Here is a 19,624-nt window from a genome sequence, read left to right as displayed (position 1 = left end):
CACCGAGGAGTGTTATCTATATAGAGGTCATTGTACAGGGAGGGGGAGGAGATAAGATGTGACATCATCTATTGTCAGTAGTGATGTAATGATGGGTCAGTGTTATCTATATAGAGGTCATTGTACAGGGAGGAGGAGGAGATAAGCTGTGACATCATCTATTGTCAGTAGTGATGCAATGATGGGTCAGTGTTATCTATATAGAGGTCATTGTACAGGGAGGGGGAGGAGATAAGATGTGACATCATCTATTGTCAGTAGTGATGCAATGATGGGTCAGTGTTATCTATATAGAGGTCATTGTACAAGGAGGGGGAGGAGATAAGCTGTGACATCCTCTATTGTCAGTAGTGATGTAATGATGGGTCAGTGTTATCCATATAGAGGTCATTGTACAGGGAGGGGGAGGGGATAAGCTGTGACATCTATTGTCAGTAGTGATGTAATGATGGCTCAGTGTTATCTATATAGAGGTCATTGTACAGGGAGGGGAGGAGATAAGCTGTGACATCTGTTGTCAGTAGTGATGTAATGATGGGTCAGTGTTATCTATATAGAAGTCATTGTACAGGGAGGGGGAGGAGATAAGCTGTGACATCTGTTGTCAGTAGTGATGTAATGATGGGTCAGTGTTATCTATATAGAGGTCATTGTACAGGGAGGAGGAGGAGATAAGCTGTGACATCATCTATTGTCAGTAGTGATGTAATGATGGGTCAGTTATCTATATAGAGGTCATTGTACAGGGAGGGGGAGGAGATAAGCTGTGACATCATCTATTGTCAGTAGTGATGTAATGATGTCTCCTATGGATGTGTTATCTGAAGTGTGGTAAGGGCTGTATAAGAAAATCCTTGCATAATTAGCCAAACTTCAGCCATACAAAACCCAGTAGAATAAAAATTGCAGGATATAAGTACAGTGATATAGATAAATATTTTTTTTCCATGATGCAGCAGCTGATTCACTAGGTTAAAACAGTTCTTTCTTTCTTGGAACACAGAGCGCCGCTTTTAGTTATAGATGACATTATCCACTTGTAATTATCACTTCTCTCTCTGATAGCCATGTATAGCTGTAGTGGGGGTTTCCCAGGGCTATATAGCTGGAGCTCCCTTATGCGGAGCTGTACTGCTGCAGTGCTAGGAATATGCCAAGTTATGAGGACACAATGCAAGCTAAGGGGAATAGTACAGGGTATATCACATCATGCTAGACACACCATTGGGCTAGCGCCGCCATAACGACACTTCTTGTATTAATTTGCAGGAAATATGTACAGCAGACGATCACTCCATATCTAGGAGCATTTGCTGACTTGACGAGACATGTGACAGCTCATGAATACTGAACGTGGAAGACGACAAGTTATTTAGACTTCATGCGCTTGTTACGTGCGGACAAGGTGACAAAAATCCTCACTAGAATGGGAGTTTATCAGGATTGGAAGATGACCAAGACAACGCGCTGATATTGCACTTGTATGTCACTTCTGAATGGTGACCTTGAAGAGCAAAGAATTGAGGAAAAATACCAGGTAATACAACACGGCCCAACATTTCCCTACACCTAAGCAGTTTTGATAATTTATAGCGTAGTCTCTCTCACCCCCCTCTATCTCGCAGATGTGAGGCCTAACATAGCACAGACACAGCACTGATAACCCTGGAGCGTCGCCTAAGGACACGTAGTCAGCGGTGGACCATAAATGGAAAGAACCTAAGGGATAGATCCAGTGCTGGCTATGCAGGACAAAAACTTTAACACGGGTCCACTCACTTGTATAGGACCAAAAGAACCAGACAAAATGGTCAGTCCCATACAGGTATATGGAGCAGTAATCACACCTGCACTCAGGAGTAGCCCCCCTGCTCTGCTCACATTATTTTTCTAAACGCAAAAATGTGTGAACATGCCTGTAAAGGGTTTGTCCAAAGTTTAGACGTCATCCCCCATCCAAAGGACGTGGGGGTGACCAGTTCGTGATGGGGTGATCGGAGTATCCAAATGCTCCCTGCCACTCCATACAATTCTATGGGAGTGCTGAAGACAGCCGAGCACTATGTTAGGCTACCCCTGGCACTCACATAGAGTATGATTCAGTCCTCCAGATGACACGGCTCCCACCAGTTGGGCCCAAACTGATCACCTTGTTATCCCTTATCTACATAACTTCTAAACTTATTCCACTTTGTAGAAGTTCACAACTCCGTACAATGTCGCACTTTTCTATCTAGCAGCCCTGCTCATCCTGATCTTCTAGGTTCACAAATATAATGCAAAAACTATAACATTCCTAAAACTTATAGAACTCTGAGCAGGATTGTAGGGAAAGTAATACAACAATGCAGACTTTCTTGGCATGCAGGGTGGCTGGAAAGTTGAATGAACAGTCCTCAATAGGTACTTGGAATAAACCAGACATATGTAAAGCTGCTGAAGCAGGATCTTTTGTAGGTATAAAATCGAGCTATTTAGACAACAATCTATGCTTTAACAATTATGCTAATGAGGCTCTGACTCCTGTAGACGTCAAACCCTCCCATTCCCCATCCCAAGAGCTGGTGACATCACCAAGCTCTCGGGAACTGTAGTGCATGCGCAGTCGTCAGCGGTAGTGCACAGCCGGCTGCATTGAAGGCGCTGACAAAGGCTGCCATGTGCATGCGGTACAGTTCCCGAGAGCTCCGCGACACCACCGACAGGGGAATGGGAGGGAGGACGCGTTAGCTAGAGACACACTGGAGGGGTGCCATGCATAGGGGGTCACATTAGCGGATTTTAAAAGCTGATTTTTGTCTAGTTCAGTTTCATGCCTACAAGAGAAAAGATTCTGCATCAGCAGCTTTACATCACTCTGCAGGTATGTATGGTTTAGGCTATATTCACATGGCTGTATGGGGGACGTATATACAATCCCCATAAACGGTAATGGGCTCATGGCGCCGCGCCGGAACAGTACAGTGCAGTTCCGTATCCGGGAAAAAGATTTAGCCTTCTAATGATGTCTACTAATAACATTTCCTTTAATGTCATAAAGTGCATTGAGCTTTAAATTGGGGTTCTATAATACATCTCATGGAGCGGTAACACTTGTGTATACTAAATACATGATAGAAATACACAACAAGGGAGTCAGCCATAACAGATACTCAAGACATGAGAACAGGTGACGGTCATGACATATTGATTCGCGCTGTGAAGCATTGAGTAAATATCAAAAAGTGCTGCACGCCCAAGAGTATTCTCCCTCACTTGAAGGGAATCTACCATCCAAATCAAGAATGATAAGCCAGGGACACTACCATAGATCATTAGCATAATGTTAAAAGTTGATTTGAGAAAAAATTAGGCCTTGGATAACAGACATAAGAGGATTACCACAGTCTTTAGGTTGGATTTTGATGGTAGATTTCCTTTACAGGAATCTTAACTATGAACTAAGCCTTCTTGTAAGAAGCAGGACCTACACTTAGTCCTGCTAGGACCATAACTGACCAGATAGAATCTGACAATAGAAATAGTTTTGCCCCGACACTTGAACAGAGGCTTTACCTGTCTATGTTAAGGCTAGGAAATAACTACCCTTAAGGTCAGCTTCAAGTCTAAGGTGAAAAGCGAGTAATATAATATCGTGTCATGGCATTTTATACTGCAGATAAGAGAATAGCACATGAAGATAGGTTCCTGTACCTACACACCCAGCTATATATAAATGTATACTTCCTTGTAACAAATCTCACGCTTATGGCCACATAAATACACCTTTATCATCTCTATGCAAAATACTCCGAGACACAAACCTCAAACAATGACACAGCTAAAGGCCAAATATAACAAGCCCAATAAACACACCAAGAGCCCGATAAGGAGTGTGTAACCGAGAGTGAGCGATTACACCAGGCCCGGCCCCTGCCAGGTCCCAGCACAATGTACAGAGACCTGCACAAAGACCTGCTACATGTCACTATGTATATACAAACAAGTGAGGTCACTACACGCCAGGTGTATCCAGGAGGGAGGACCAGACCAGGGGGCAGCAACCAGATATGGTGAACCTACAGCTACTAGCAGGACACAACAGCTGTTCTAAAACTACAACTCCCAGCATGCACAGATGCTGGGAGTTGTAGTTGCACAATAAGCCATAAATCCTCTAGCTGCTGCAAAGCTACAACTCACAACATACTGACACAGCCATAGAGACTCAAGCTATAAAGAAACTACAGCTGCCAGGATAGCCTCACGGGGACAGTCACTTCAGCTATGGTGATACTACAACTCTCAGCATGTTATGAAAGGCAGAGGCACTTCAGCCATTTAACCATAGACACTCCAGGTATAGAAGACCTACAACTCCCAGCATGCACTGACAACCATAGACACTCCAGGTATAGAAGACCTACAACTCCCAGCATGCGCTGACAACCATAGACACTCCAGGTATAGAAGTCCTACAACTCCCAGCATGCGCTGACAGCCAGAGACACTCCAGGTATAGAAGACCTACAACTCCCAGCATGCACTGACAGTCATAGACACTCCAGGTATAGAAGACCTACAACTCCCAGCATGCGCCGACAGCCATAGACTCTCCAGGTATAGAAGACCTACAACTCCCAGCATGCGCTGACAGCCATAGACACTCCAGGTATAGAAGACCTACAACTCCCAGCAGGCACTGACAACCATAGACACTCCAGGTATAGAAGACCTACAACTCCCAGCATGCACTGACAGCCAGAGACACTCCAGGTATAGAAGCCCTACAACTCCCAGCATTCACTGAGCCATAGACACTCCAGGTATAGAAGCCCTACAACTCCCAGCATGCACTGACAGCCATAGACACTCCAGGTATAGAAGACCTACAACTCCCAGCATGCACTGACAGCCATACACTCTCCCGGTATAGAAGACCTACAACTCCTAGCATGCACTGACAGCCATACACTCTCCAGGTATAGAAGACCTACAACTCCCAGCATGCACTGACAGCCATACACTCTCCAGGTATAGAAGACCTACAACTCCCAGCATGCACTGACAGCCATAGACACTCCAGGTATAGAAGACCTACAACTCCCAGCATGTGCCGACAGCCATAGACGCTCCAGGTATAGAAGACCTACAACTCCCAGCATGTGCCGACAGCCATAGACGCTCCAGGTATTGAAGACCTACAACTCCCAGCATGCACTGACAGCCATACACTCTCCAGGTATAGAAGACCTACAACTCCCAGCATGCACTGACAGCCATAGACACTCCAGGTATAGAAGACCTACAACTCCCAGCATGCACTGACAGCCATAGACACTCCAGGTATAGAAGACCTACAACTCCCAGCATGCGCTGACAGCCATACACAATCCAGGTATAGAAGACCTACAACTCCCAGCATGCGCCGACAGCCATAGTAGAACTGCCACTCAGATAAAATGAATGTTGCATTGGCTTTTGTAGGGATTAGAAGCACTGCAGCTATTAAAAAATACATCTCCCAGAATTATCTGACAGCCACAATAAAGCCATACTACAACAACTCCTAACATCAGCCAAGAAGGAAACCACAACTCCCAGCATGCCCCCACAGGCAGACAGTCAATCTGTATTGTGCAACTACAACTCCTAGAATCACCCCACAACCACAGGCACTACAGCTGTTGTGAAACTACAACTCCCAGAAACAGATTGTGTACTGCAGCGCCCCAGCTGTTACACAACTGCAACCCCCATCATGCCAACACTTATAGCCTGACAACAGCCGGAGTACCCACAGCTGGCAGACCATGCTGGGAGTAGTATCACAACAGCTGGAATGACACATCCGACCAACATAACAATACAAGTTTCTTAACAAAGGAAACTTAGTGGAGAAGCTTTGAAACTTTTCATTGGCTGCCTATGACGGGGGCGCTGATCTGTACTAGTTGTCACACACAAATACTACTTCAGCACTATAACCTGACTCTTCTTAAAGGGAAACTCCACCTTTGTGAAGTTAATGACAGATCAGTGGATCAATGAAGCTCAGGAGCAGCAGGGCCCATAATTAAGGGTCTGGGAGCCCTGCTCATGGATCAGAACCTCTTCACCGTAATGAGTGCTGGAGCTCAATACCAGGGCTGTGGTTATAGTGGAACTCCCCTTTAAAGAATAGATGGCATAAGCTGTGCCCTGTAGAAGTGACTGGAGGGAAGGCTCCCGGGGCAGCACACGCCGCATACATGAGCACAGGCAGGGCCTCTCACCTGCATCCCAGGCACTTGCACGGCTACCGGGGAATGAGCCATGGCGGCGTTGCGGCCTCCTGCTCCGGCTGTAGGTGAGAGGAGGGCTGTGTCCGGGGGGCTCCGGGAGCCGGGCCCACGTCTGCTGAGGAGGAGAGGCTGCGCGGCTCGGTGCTGCCACTATCCGGCTGTGAGCATGTCCCGGTGCACGGTAGGGACGGGGGGCGCTGGGAGATCTCAGCAGGCGAGCGGCGCCATATTGGGAGAGGACGGGAGGTTGCGGCAGCTTCTTGTGCGCAGGGTGGAGCCCGACTAAAGCCGGTCACGTGAGGCGCCGGTGACGTCACCATACCCCGCCCCCTCCTGGAACTTCGTCATCTGGTATTGGAGGTAAAGGTGACAGTGAGGCGGCGGCTCCGGCCCAGTAACGTACCATATAGTGTGCTGTGCTGTATATAGTGTGCTGTATATAGTGTGCTGTATATAGTGTGCTGTGTATTCTGCACTTTGCTGTATATAGCTTATTGTGTGCTGTATACTGTGCTGTATATAGTGTACTGCCTGTATACAGTGCTGTGTATAGTGTGCTGTGCTGTATATAGTGTACTGTGTGCTGTACTGTATACTGTACTGTATATAATGTACTGTGTGCTGTATACAGTGCTGTCTATAGTGTTCTGTGTTTACTGCATATTATATACTGTATATTATATATAGTGTGCTGTACACTGTACTGTACTGTATATAGTGTACATCTGTGTGCTGTGTATAGTGTACTGTATATTGTGAGGTGTGTAGTGTACTGTGCTATGTGTAGTGCACTGAGCTGTGTACAGTATACCCGCTTACGTACAAGACAGGTTCTGTGGGTTTGTGCGTAAGAGACCTAATAGTATAGCTGATTTGCTTAAAGGGGTATTCCTATTTCAGCAAATTAATGTTATTATACTAAAACGTTTTCCAATATATTTTCTGTATCAATTCCTTACGGTTTTCTAATCTCTGCTTGCTGTCATTCTACAGAAAGCTACTATGTTTACTTCCAGAGGACATAGAAGCTTTCTGTAGAATGACAGCAAGCAGAGATTAGAAAACCGTAAGGAATTGATACAGAAAATATATTGGAAAATTGTATAACTTTTTATTACAAACAAACGTTATGGGGACGTATATCCGGCTGCACAATCCCATAGACACATATGCTGCTTGGCCGGGCAGAAAGTGGGAAGCAGGGTAGTGAAGTGGCAGCGTGAAAGGGCTCTAGTAATCCCCCCAGAACCCTGTGGGCTCATTAGCATAATTTTAAAGGTTGATTTTAGAAGAAAGGAGGCCATGGATAACCAATATAAGAAGATTACCACGTTCACAGTGCCAGGAGTGCCCCAGGGGGAACCTTCCACTACCTTGCAGCCTCCCCTTCTTCTTCTTGCATCCCCTCGCTGGCCGTGACCATCGTGAGCTTGTTCACCTGGACAAAGCCATTCAGGTGAAGCCCCGTTGGGTGTACGTTGCACAGTAACAGTACATAATAACTGTTACACTGGTTGTACAATCATAAGTGAATAATGAAGTTTTCCTCTATCCACAGATCACGAGGATGGGCCCAAATTTACAGAGCAACCTGACACACATGAAGCTGATTGCTGTATTCAGTGAATGCATTTCCGATGTGCCCCTCCATTCATTTGGGGTACAACGGGCCCCTGTTCTCATGATACAACCTATCAGCAAGTTCCCCTCTATTTTGTGGCTGGCCAACTCCTTTTTAATTATAATTTTATAATAAACTTAAAGAATTTTTTTTTTTTTTGAAAAGCAATAGATAGCCAGAAGGATGATATATGGAAAATATGAATCTATGTTATAAACCTTACCAAAATAACTAGGGAATGTGCTGCTATGTGATCACAGGGCTGAGGTTACGGTTCATAGTCGGCCTCTTGTCTGTCTCTGTTACCATATATACTCGAGTATAAGCCGAGGGTGGGAAATGCATTGGTCACAGCCCACCCCCAGTATATAGCCAGCAAGCCCCCAGTAGTATATAGTCAGCCAGCTCCCAGTAGTATGCAGCCTGCCAGTCCCCAATAGTATACAGCCATACCCTAGTAGTATACAGCCACCAGGCCCCTGTAGTATACAGCTAGCCAGCCCCAAGTAGCATACAGCCAGCCTGCCCCCAGTAGTATACAGCCAGCCTGCCCCCATGTAGTATACAGCCAGCCTGCCCCCATGTAGTATACAGCCAGCCTGCCCCCATGAAGTATAAAGCCAGCCAGCCCCCAGTAGTATACAGCCAGCCTAGCCTGCCCCCATGTAGTCTACAGCCTGCCCCCATGTAGTATACAGCCAGCCTGCCCCCCGTAGTATACAGCCAGCCTGCCCCCAGTAGTATACAGCCTGCCAGCCCCCAGTAGTATACAGCCTGCCAGCCCCTAGTAGTATACAGCCAGCCTGCCCCCAGTAGTATACAGCCAGCCCCCAACAGTATATGGCCTGCCTGCCCCTAGTAGTATACAGCCAGTCCCCAGCAGTATACAGCCTGCCAGCCCCCATGTAGTATACAGTCTGCCAGCCCCCAGTAGTATACAGCCACCCTGTCCCCAGTAGTATACAGCCTGCCAGCCCCCATGTAGTATACAGTCTGCCAGTCCCCAGTAGTATACAGCCAGCCCCCCCAGCACTTAAAAAAACCCCAAACTTATATACTCACCTTCCGATGTCCGCGTGTCCCGTCTTCTTTCTTCCCCGTGGCTCCTCTTCTTTCTTCTCTCATGGACGCGGCCATGTTTTCTTCCAGCAGACGCATACAATGACGCGGCCACTGCTGACGTCATAGTATGCGCCGGGCAGGAAGAAAACATGGCCGCGTCCATAACAGAAGAAAGAAGAGGAGCCGCGGGGAAGAAGACAGGAGGCGCCAACATCGGAGGGTGAGTATATAAGTTTTTTTTTTTTTAAGTGGGTTATTTTTTTTAAGACTCGCGTATAAGCCGAGGGGACATTTTTCAGTACATTTTTTGTGCTGACAAACTCGGCTTATACATGAGTATATACGGTACATCCCTTATACTGCAAATAGAGATGCATTGAATCCATCACTGATTTTATTATTTTGAAGATAGCGCTCCCTCAAATGTGAAATAGTAAAGGCCAGTTCACACAAGAGTATTTGCAAAATCAGTGACAAAATCACTATCCCTTTGCAATCAATGGTGCCAGTGATGTCACAATACAGGGATAATACACACAGTGATGTCACAGTACAGGGATAATACACACAGTGATGTCACATTATAGGGATAATACACACAGTGGTGTCACAGTACAGGGATAATACACACAGTGATGTCACATTACAGGGATAATACACACAGTGATGTCACAATACAGGGATAATACACACAGTGATGTCACAGTACAGGGATAATACACACAGTAATGTCACAGTACAGAAATATTACACACAGTAATGTCACAGTGCAGGGATATTACACACAGTAATGTCACAGTACAGGGATAATACACACAGTAATGTCACAGTACAGGGATATTATACACGGTGATGTCATAGTACATGGATATTGCACACAGTAATGTCACAGTACAGAGATATTACACACAGTAATGTCACAGTACAGGGATATTACACACGGTGATGTCACAGTACAGGGATATGATACACCGTGATGTCACAGAGCAGGGATATTACACATAGTGATGTCACAGTACATTGATATTACACACAGTGATGTCACAGTACAGGGATAATACACACGGTGATGTCAAAGTTTTTGACAATTGAAACCTCTAAAATGCTAATTGTTGCGCTGATTCACTCTCAACTAGACTACTGTAATTCCCTACTAATCGGTCTTCCACCCGGTAAACTCTCTCCTCTACAATCTATTCTTAATGCAGCAGCCAGGCTCGTCTTTCAGACCAAACGCTACACGGATGCCTCCAGTTTGTGCCAATCACTGCACTGGATGCCCGTCTCATTCCGTATTCACTTTAAAATAATAACCCTCATCCACATAGCTCTGAATAATGCTGCACCTCCCTATCTCTCTTCTCTCATTTCAGTCTATCGCCCTTCTCATGCTCTTTGATCCACCAGTGATATTAGATTAATCTATACCTTAATTCAAACCTCTCATGCACACCTCAAGGACTTCTCCCGAGTTGCTCCAAGTCTCTGGAATGCCCTTCCCCGGACTCTCAGACTAATACCCACCCTCTAAAGCTTCAAACGTGCTCTTAAAACCCATCTCTTTAGGCAAGTCTATCACACTCGCTAACTGCATGAAATGTCACCAATCCTATGTCCTACCTCCCGTCTGTTATCCGGCAAACAGCGGATATATACCAAGCTCCAGGCTTCTCTGCAGTCTTTTTCACCTTGGACCATGTAAATAAGATGGGGCTGATAGCTGGTTCAAGCAGCAGAATTTTTAGTTATTACATTATTTATTAAATTATTTTATATTGTTCCCTTATGAAGAATGGCTGGACCATTATACAAGTTCTTTTACCTCTTGTGTCAACCGCTCATCCTCATAGACTGTAAGCTCTTGTGTCTAACCCTCATCCTCATAGACTGTAAGCTCTTGTGTCTCCCCCTCATCCTCATACACTGTAAGCTCTTTTGTCCCCCTCATCCTCATAAACTGTAAGCTCTTGTGTCACCCCTTCATCCTCATAGACTGTAAGCTCTTGTGTCACCCCTTCATCCTCATAGTCTGTAAGCGCTTGTGTCACCCCTCATCCTCATAGACTGTAAGCTATTAAGTCACCTCCTCATCCTCATAGACTGTAAGCTCTTGTGTCACCCCCTCATCCTCATAGACTGTAAGCTCTTGTGTCACCCCTCATCCTCATAGACTGTAAGCTATTGAGTCACCTCCTCATCCTCATAGACTGTAAGCTCTTGTGTCACCCCCTCATCCTCATAGACTGTAAGCTCTTGTGTCACCCCTCATCCTCATAGACTGTAAGCTATTGAGTCACCTCCTCATCGTCATAGACTGTAAGCTCTTGTGTCACCCCCTCATCCTCATAGACTGTAAGCTCTTGTGTCACCCCCTCACCCTTGTAGACTGTAAGCTATTGTGTCCCCCTCATCCTCATAGACTGTAAGCTCTTGTGTCACCCCCTCATCCTCATAGACTGTAAGCTCTTGTGTCACCCCCTCACCCTCGTAGACTGTAAGCTCTTGTGTCACCCCCCTCATCCTCATAGACTGTAAGCTCTTGTGTCACTCCCCTCATCCTCATAGACTGTAAGCTCTTGTGTCACCCCCCTCATCCTCATAGACTGTAAGCTCTTGTGTCACCCCCATCATCCTCATAGACTGTAAGCTCTTGTGTCACTCCCCTCATCCTCATAGACTGTAAGCTCTTGTGTCACCCCCCTCATCCTCATAGACTGTAAGCTCTTGTGAGCAGGGTCCTTACTCCTATTGTTCCATATGACTGTATGTTCTTTATAATGTAATATTATATTTGTATATGTCATGGTTCAGGGATAATACACACAGTGATGTCACAGTACTGGGGTTATATTATCAATTCTATTAAATCAATTCAATATTATTTTCTGCCTTTTGGAAAACACATTGGGGGGTAATAGTTCTCTGTCTTTGTATCAGCTTGATAAATCTGTTGGCAGTGTCTTATGCTATATGGGTTGTTTGCAACAGTCGCAGAAAACGTTGCAACAAAACTTCAAAAGTCGCAGCACGTAGACCAGAAATTTGAGCCAAAATTTGCACCTAAACGGAAAATCGCAATTCATGAATTCAGTCTAATTGTACAAACCTGGTTTTGAAAGTTTAATGTATTTGGTGCGAGCAGGGTCTATGTCAAAGTGACTTTACATTGTCCTTTGTTCATTTGGTGCAATGGACAACTATGGTAAAACAACGCCACACATAGACAAAAAAACAAGTAAAACAATGATGCATAACGCCCAATGTAGTGCAGAGGAAGATTGGAGCTATCACTCAAGACCAGAGGGGTGGGGGGATGGAAGGGTTAAGGGGTGAAAGAGCAGGATACTTTATACTTAAATACCCAGCAGACACTGGGCAGGTATTTATCATGTGGCCTATGATATGCTGAGCATAACATTTCTTTTCTTGGATATAAATGTGAATATGGACATATATGAACTAGTATCTTCTCAGCATCTGTGGTTGTGGGGTTGCTGTCACCTCCCCTGACATATCTCCATGCAGTAACAAACCTTAAAGAGGTTTTCCCATGAAGAAAAGGTAGGCCCTATCCACGTGATAGGGCCTAACTTGCTGATCAGGGGGCTTCTCATTGCTGAGACTCCCACAGATCACGAAAACATGGGGTGCTGAGACCCCTGCAGATCATGAAAATGAGGGGTCCGTCACACAGTGCTCGGCAATTTCATTCAGCTCCATAGTGATTAATGGAGCAGAATGATCATGCGCAGCCTCATCTCCATTAATCTGAAGGAGTGACAAGGGGTCCGTTGGAGGCACGTGGGACCCCATCGTACCCCGTGATCTGTGGGGGTCTCAACACTCAGCAAGTTAGGCCCTTGTCAAGGTCGCTTGGAAGAATGCTGGGACTTCTGGTTCTTCTGCTGGTGCCAGCAGCGTTCTCCGACCCCCGGCGCGTATCCGTGCAAACTCCACCTCTTGTCCCGGGCAGCGGCTGCTAAGATCTTGCGCTGTCTAGGAGTTGTGTTCGGAACTGCTGGGACTTGTGGTACCTCTGCATGCTGCCTGGTTGTTCTGCACCATGAGGGGTTAATTCCCAGAAGCTGTCCAGCTCCTATCAGGTTCTGGAGTTGGAGTTCTGGCTGCATAAATTGCAGCTTCACTAGTCACCTGTGCCAGTGTTTGAAATCCCTCCATCACTCGCTTGCTGCATTAGGTTGTATTACTCTGTATTTGTATCGTGGTGATCTCGGCTAGTTTTTGACATTGACTCTTTGCTTACTGATTTTGTTCTTGATGTACCCTCTCGTTGTGACTCCGACTAGTTTACCATTCTTTTGTGTTTTATGTTTGTCAGTCTGTTTGTGTTTCCCTTCCCACACTTATCCAGTGTATTTCGAGTCTTCAAGTAGTCGCCCCACGGTTTAGCGTGGGGGGGCTATAGGAAGGGACAGAGGTTGGGACAAGCTCAGGGCACACTATCCCCTGTCTTCTGTGTTACCCAACCCTAACAGCCCTATCCTGTAGATAAAGCCTAACTTTTCTTTGTGGGAAAACCCCTTTAAGCATGTTTTCTCAAAATTGTGTGCTGTGCCATTGACAACTGGGAGTTACTCGCCATAATCTGATACCATCTGATCAACTTAACTTAATGTTAACACCCAGTTTTCAATCTATTCATGCATTTGTAGGAAGAATAACAGAGGAACTGAACAACACATAGAAATGAAAAAGAAAATGCTCCAACATTGTTATGCTAAGAGGATAATGGTCTTTTACAGGACACACACTAAATCTGGCAATGAGGCAGAGGTGACAGAAGATGTATTTCAAAAGCAATTATTTCATCATACAAATACCACAAAAACAAAAGACAAGACTTGCCCTAAGCAAGTCGGAAACAACAGCTTCCTCTATCAGTTCTCCGTTAAATTCTGAGGCTTGTAGAGGAAAACATATAAACCTCTAGTAAGGAGTCACCTGATATAGCGCTGTATGTGTACCCACAGCACTGCACTGTGTACAAACAAAGTTGTTAGTCTACCCTAAAACTAATTACTCTAAGTTGATTGTCTTGTTAAACTAGTAGATTTGCATACCTGGTGATAAATCAACAGGTTACATTTCAAAATACAGGGTACTCAGTATATAAGGACCAGTTAAAGTTTGCAGTTGAAGATTTAGCTGTAAATCCAGTGAGATTCCTACACATAAATCCACTGAGCTCTGCATAGTGGACATGGATGTATATGGCGACTAGCCTGGCAGCTTTCATCACATGGAGGAGCATGCAGCATGTAATAAGTAATATAAACCAGCTGTGAAACTGTTACATAAATGTATAGTCTGTGCTCTGTACTTCCCAAGAGCTATTGATTTGTGAAAAAAAAAATATCGGAGTTGCACTTTACTATGGAGTGATAGGCGAGGGGACAATAAGGGAATAGACGCAGTTCCTAATAAATAGGCACAGTTACTTTTATTGTTCATTTCTAGGTTTAGTATAACTTTGACACGTGAATAATATTTTGCACCAAAAGCAGTGAGAGCCATTGTTCTTTTTGTCTTTTATTTCAATCTAACGCTCCAACGTATTATTTGCTGAGCTAATTTACTAGCATCAGCCGCGCTTTATGTCCATAACCTCAAGATTAAGTGCTAACCTCAGTCTTTGATGTAGAGACAGTTCCCACTCCTACCTAATAGTTTCATTTCCTTGTGATTGTCCTAGATCACCTCCTCCCACTGAGAAGACCATTGTTGGTAAGCAACCATCTCTTATAGAGTCACATCTTCACAAGTGAAATCTACAGAAGCCATTATGTATTCTTTAGGGGCTTGCTATGTTTTACAGTTCTGCCACCAGTAATGGAAAGGTATTAAATATTTAGAGTTGCATGTTAAAGCAAAAAATGAATAATCAGCTCACGATGGAATGGATTGTCTTTCCCAGATAGACTATGAGGACGACAACTGTGTGAGGTCAAGGAGGTACCTGAAATATTCATGGCGTAGATATGGCTGATCATTTGTCTTGTGTGGAGCAGCCAGTAGCTATCATACTATAGATCTGGCTTACTACTATATATACTCGAATATAAGCCTAGTTTTTCAGTTTTTCACAAAAAAAGTGCTGAAACCCCAAACTCGGTTTATACTCGAGTAAAAAAATATATCAAAAATCACCTTTCCCTGCTGCTGGCTATATACTGGGGCAGGGGGCTTGCTATATACTGGGGGGTATAGGGTGGTAGGCTATATACTATGGGGCAGGGCCTGGCAGGCTATATAATGTGGAGGCTGTGACCAATGCATTTACCACCCTCGGCTTATACTCGAGTCAATAGGTTTTCCCAGGTTTTTGTGGTAAAATTAGGGGCCTCGGCTTATACTTGGGTCGGCTTATACTCAAGTATATATACAGTACTTGTTGTTGAGAGGACAGACTAGAATTGGTGGAGTGATTCACTATCCAGAATGGAGATTTTATAAGGCACACGCAGTTGTGTTATGTCAACTTGTAATCTAATTTTGTGTTGCTTTTTCCTTATTTTTTAAGTAATCTTCTCTGACAGCAATAGTTTTATACATTGCATTATGGGTAAATCTGCCCCTGATGGATAGCACTTGCAGCTCTGGGGGCAGTGTGTGGGCCTAGATGGTGAGATGACCCTAGTTGCAATCAAAAATCCCATAGGAATAAAGCAGTTTCTCTCATCCACTTTGGGTTAGATGTTACACCAGAGGGGAGGGGCTGGAGAGAATGGTTTGAATGAAAAAAAATCAAAGAACACAGCAGTATGAGGACACACCCCCAGTGGTCCAAGTTCAGCTACAATTCTGGAATTTAAATTAAAGGGGTATTCCCATTTCAGCAAATAAATGTTATTATTTGTATAATAAAAAGTTATAGAATTTCCCAGTATACTTTCTGTATCAATTCCTCACGGTTTTCTAGATCTCTGCTTGCTGTTATTCTATAGAAATCTTCTCTGTTTACTTCCAGTAGACAGAAATCTGACCATGGACATATGATGTCACACAGGTGCACCGCTCGTTATATCACACGGCTCTGATTATTCTCTGTGATACTAACGAGCTGTACACCTGTGTGACCATGGTCAGATTTCTGTCCACTGGAAGTAAACATAGAAGCTTTGTATCGAATGACAGCAAGCAGAGATCTAAAAATCAGTAAAGAATTGATGCAGAAAGTATATTGGAAAATTGTCTAACTTTTCATTATACAAACAATAAGATTAATTTGCTGAAATGGGAACACTCCTTTAATTTTTTTTTCACAGTGCTGCTACACACAAAGGTATGGTTACACGTATCCTCAGGCCCAATACCTAACACTGTCTGCAGATTTTTATGCCGGTTCACTGCCTTTCATAGTGAGCAAGGTCTAATTTTTTTGGTAAATTTTTTTAGTTAATTTAATGTTCTTTGTTTGTTAAATGTTTACTTCCTCTAAAATTGGCCACAGTTCAACAAGCATGCTTGTATACGAGGCTACATAATAGCACCAACATTGTAGATCCATTATATGATCTCATGTTACAACATAATTTCTCTCTTTTTATCACATTTACCCATTGCTAAAAATAGAACCCAAAAAGCAAGATTAAATTCAGCCTCCCCCCCCCCCCCATATTCACACTGCGGGTTAACCAGCAGTATACTATTATATCAGTGGAGAAATTATAGCTCACGGTGCTGAATGCTGCCAAAGTACCCAGTGCTGAAATCATGAAGATCCACAGACTATTTTTGGGGGGAGAAAAGATATGCTTTTAGCTTTTTTTATAGTCTGTAAATAGTTAAGCATTACATAGCATACAATTTTCTGTAGTACGTTACCAAAACCAAGTCTGAGTACAATTTTCAAATGTTTTCTACCACAATTATGGTCAGCATTGGTATAGTAGATACATAATAATACTGTATAATGTGGCTCTAGGAGAATACATTGATAATATGCCACTTCAGAATGCAAAGAGCATATAAGACCACAACTACTACCTTCAGTCTACTATCTTCAGTTTCCAATCCATTCTGAAATCTTTGTGTCAAAATTATACATTGAATCCCTCCCATAAAGTCACAGAGGTGGGGAGAGGAATGATGGAGTCAAGCTCACTCCACCTCCTCTCAACCGATGGCCTTCTTTTCCATTGGAAGTTCCTCCTCTCCCTCCCAAGTTCTGTGAGCGAAAGAACCAGAGATACAGGCAGCTAAAGACATAGTGACTGAGTGAGTAGCACTTCTGTCTTTCAGCGCTGGGGACTTGGTTTCGATTCCCACCCAGGTCAACATCTGCAAAGAGTTTGTATGTTCTCTCCGTGTTTGCATGGGTTTCCTCTGGGGACTCCGGTTTCCTCCCACACTCCAAAATCATACTGGTAGGTTGATTAGGTTGATTATTATTATAAGTATAAAATGGAAAAATTTCTATCAAGACAAATAATGGTATACAGTGATCAGATCACCCATGTAGAAGGCATTTCCTCAATATTTACTGTCAGTGCATGAGAACTTCACAGTAACATAGTATCGACGAAAAGAGGTAAGTAATCGGCACTAGCTGGTTTAAATCCGTAAAGATAGGGTTAAAATAGTAGGGGGGTCTGTAAACACAAAAATAACGTATGCTTACCTCCTGCGTGGCTCCCGTTGTCCTGCACCACCACAAATCAGTGCCGTGGCCCTGATGCAGTCTGACTACTTTTACTCGCCTGCTACAACATAAGATACATGATAAACCAGGGCACATATTCATAGATCCAGGCACTGTGACTGTGGTAATCTTCTTATATTTGTTATACATGGCCTCCATCCTTCTAAAATCAACTGTTAAAATTATGCTAGGAAAGGCTCTCGGTGTGTTATATGCTGTAGTGTCACAAGCTGTTACACTGTCTACCTCTCCCTTCTTGCCACTTCCCCTCCCTTTGCCTTCTGTAATCTAACACAGTGGGAGGGGGGATTGCTACAGCCTATGACTCTACAGCACGGAGGGGCTCTAGTAATGCCCCCTGAGCCCACCCAACTCATTAGCATAATTGTTAAAGTTGATCTTAGAAGAAAAGAGGCCATGGATAACAAATTTAAGAAGGTGACCACAGTCACAGTACCTGGATCGATGAGTTAGTGTTCCCAATTTATAAAGCTTGATTTTGATAGATTTGCTTTAAAGCTTACAGAACATTGAATAATGTATTCAAAAGTCATTTACTTGTTTCAATCACAAGTGCAGCGTATTATTCAACGCCTATAAAATGCTTCAGATAGGGAATTGGCCTGTACAAGTCCCTACAATACACGCCAGTAAAACACTTTCCTATAATCAGATGTAAATGACTTATTGTACAATGCACACTACATGAGATGATCTGTTCTGTGCAGACAAATCTGGCAGCGTGATGTGATGATTTCATTTTATGAGATTCCAGCATAATGAATAGAAAATTATTTTAGACGTCTTGTGATGCACATGGGATTATTGATCTGGCAGTTACCAGGATGGTAGGCCAATTTTGCAACAATTTTGCAGCAAAATTTAGTTATTTTAATAAAATGCATAGTGTTTCTATAAAAAACCTTAACCAAACAGCAGGGTGAGTGTCCTAAACAATAACATTCTACAGGGTCAGACCTCTATGTTTGGGCCAATGGCCTACAAATTTCATTTTTTGTGTACTAAATAACTACAGCAGAGACACTTTTAGGTTGTGTTCACATGTTTAAGTTAAAACAGCATTGTAATCAGGTTTTGATGCGGTTTAGGGTGCGTTCAGACGTTCAGTTTTTCAGATGCAGTTTTTGGAGTCCAAGCCAGGAGTGGAGCAGCTTCTTTCAATTATATGTTCGTACCCATTATCATCCCCACCTGGCGTGAATGCACCCTTAAAGGGAACCTACCACCACGAATCTACCTATAAAGGTAGATCGGGTGGTAGGTGGATGTATGGGACGTGAGGATAGCCCTTTTTAGAGCTAATCCTCACGTCCCCGCTAGCCTAGCATAAACTTTATTGACCGAATATGTTAATTTAATTAAGGGGCTACCGGGGCGTGGAGTAGCCGGACATGAGGCTACACGACGCGGCTACTCCACGCCCCAGTAGCTGCTTTCCCCGCCTACCCTGTGATCTTCGGCGCGCAGCTCCTGGCAGCTGCGCGCCCTCGTCCGAGAAGCCGGAGTTCTGCGCATGCGCAGTAACTCCGGCCAAGATGCGCGATCTCGGGAACGAGGCCGGAGTTACTGCGCATGCGCAGAACTCCGGCTTCTCGGACGAGGGCGCGCAGCTGCCAGGAGCTGCGCGCCGAAGATCACAGGGTAGGCGGGGGGAGCAGCTACTGGGGCGTGGAGTAGCCGCGCCGTGTAGCCTCGTGTCCGGCTACTCCACGCCCCGGTAGCCGCTTAATTAAATTAACATATTCGGTCAATAAAGTTTATGCTAGGCTAGCGGGGACGTGAGGATTAGCTCTAAAAAGGGCTATCCTCACGTCCCTTACATCCACCTACCACCCGATCTACCTTTATAGGTAGATTCGTGGTGGTAGGTGCCCTTTAAGGTGCAGTTTCTTAATTTTATAGGTGAATGAGATTGATTTTACAAGTGAATTTGATTCTGAGGGTGTGTCCACACATTGCAGGTAAAATTGCATCATTATCACTGTAGTTTTGCAG

General features: G+C 44.3%; 1 protein-coding gene across 1 annotated transcript in view; it reads right to left on the bottom strand.

Moving 5' to 3' along the window:
• The window catches only part of STK26 (serine/threonine kinase 26), a 44,110-nt gene extending 37,549 nt beyond the window's left edge, over nt 1-6,561 (bottom strand). Inside the window, exon 1 of the mRNA XM_072122913.1 lies at nt 6,255-6,561. Within this exon, the coding sequence (XP_071979014.1) occupies nt 6,255-6,296 (42 nt within the window). The 5' untranslated portion in view covers nt 6,297-6,561. The remainder of the gene's footprint in view (nt 1-6,254) is intronic.
• Nucleotides 6,562-19,624: the final 13,063 nt, after the last annotated feature.

This window comes from Engystomops pustulosus, chromosome 9 (assembly GCF_040894005.1).
Source record: "Engystomops pustulosus chromosome 9, aEngPut4.maternal, whole genome shotgun sequence".
Classification (NCBI taxonomy): Eukaryota; Metazoa; Chordata; class Amphibia; order Anura; family Leptodactylidae; genus Engystomops; species Engystomops pustulosus.
Note: the sequence above shows the minus strand (reverse complement) of the source record. Positions and strands in the feature narration are given on the sequence as shown.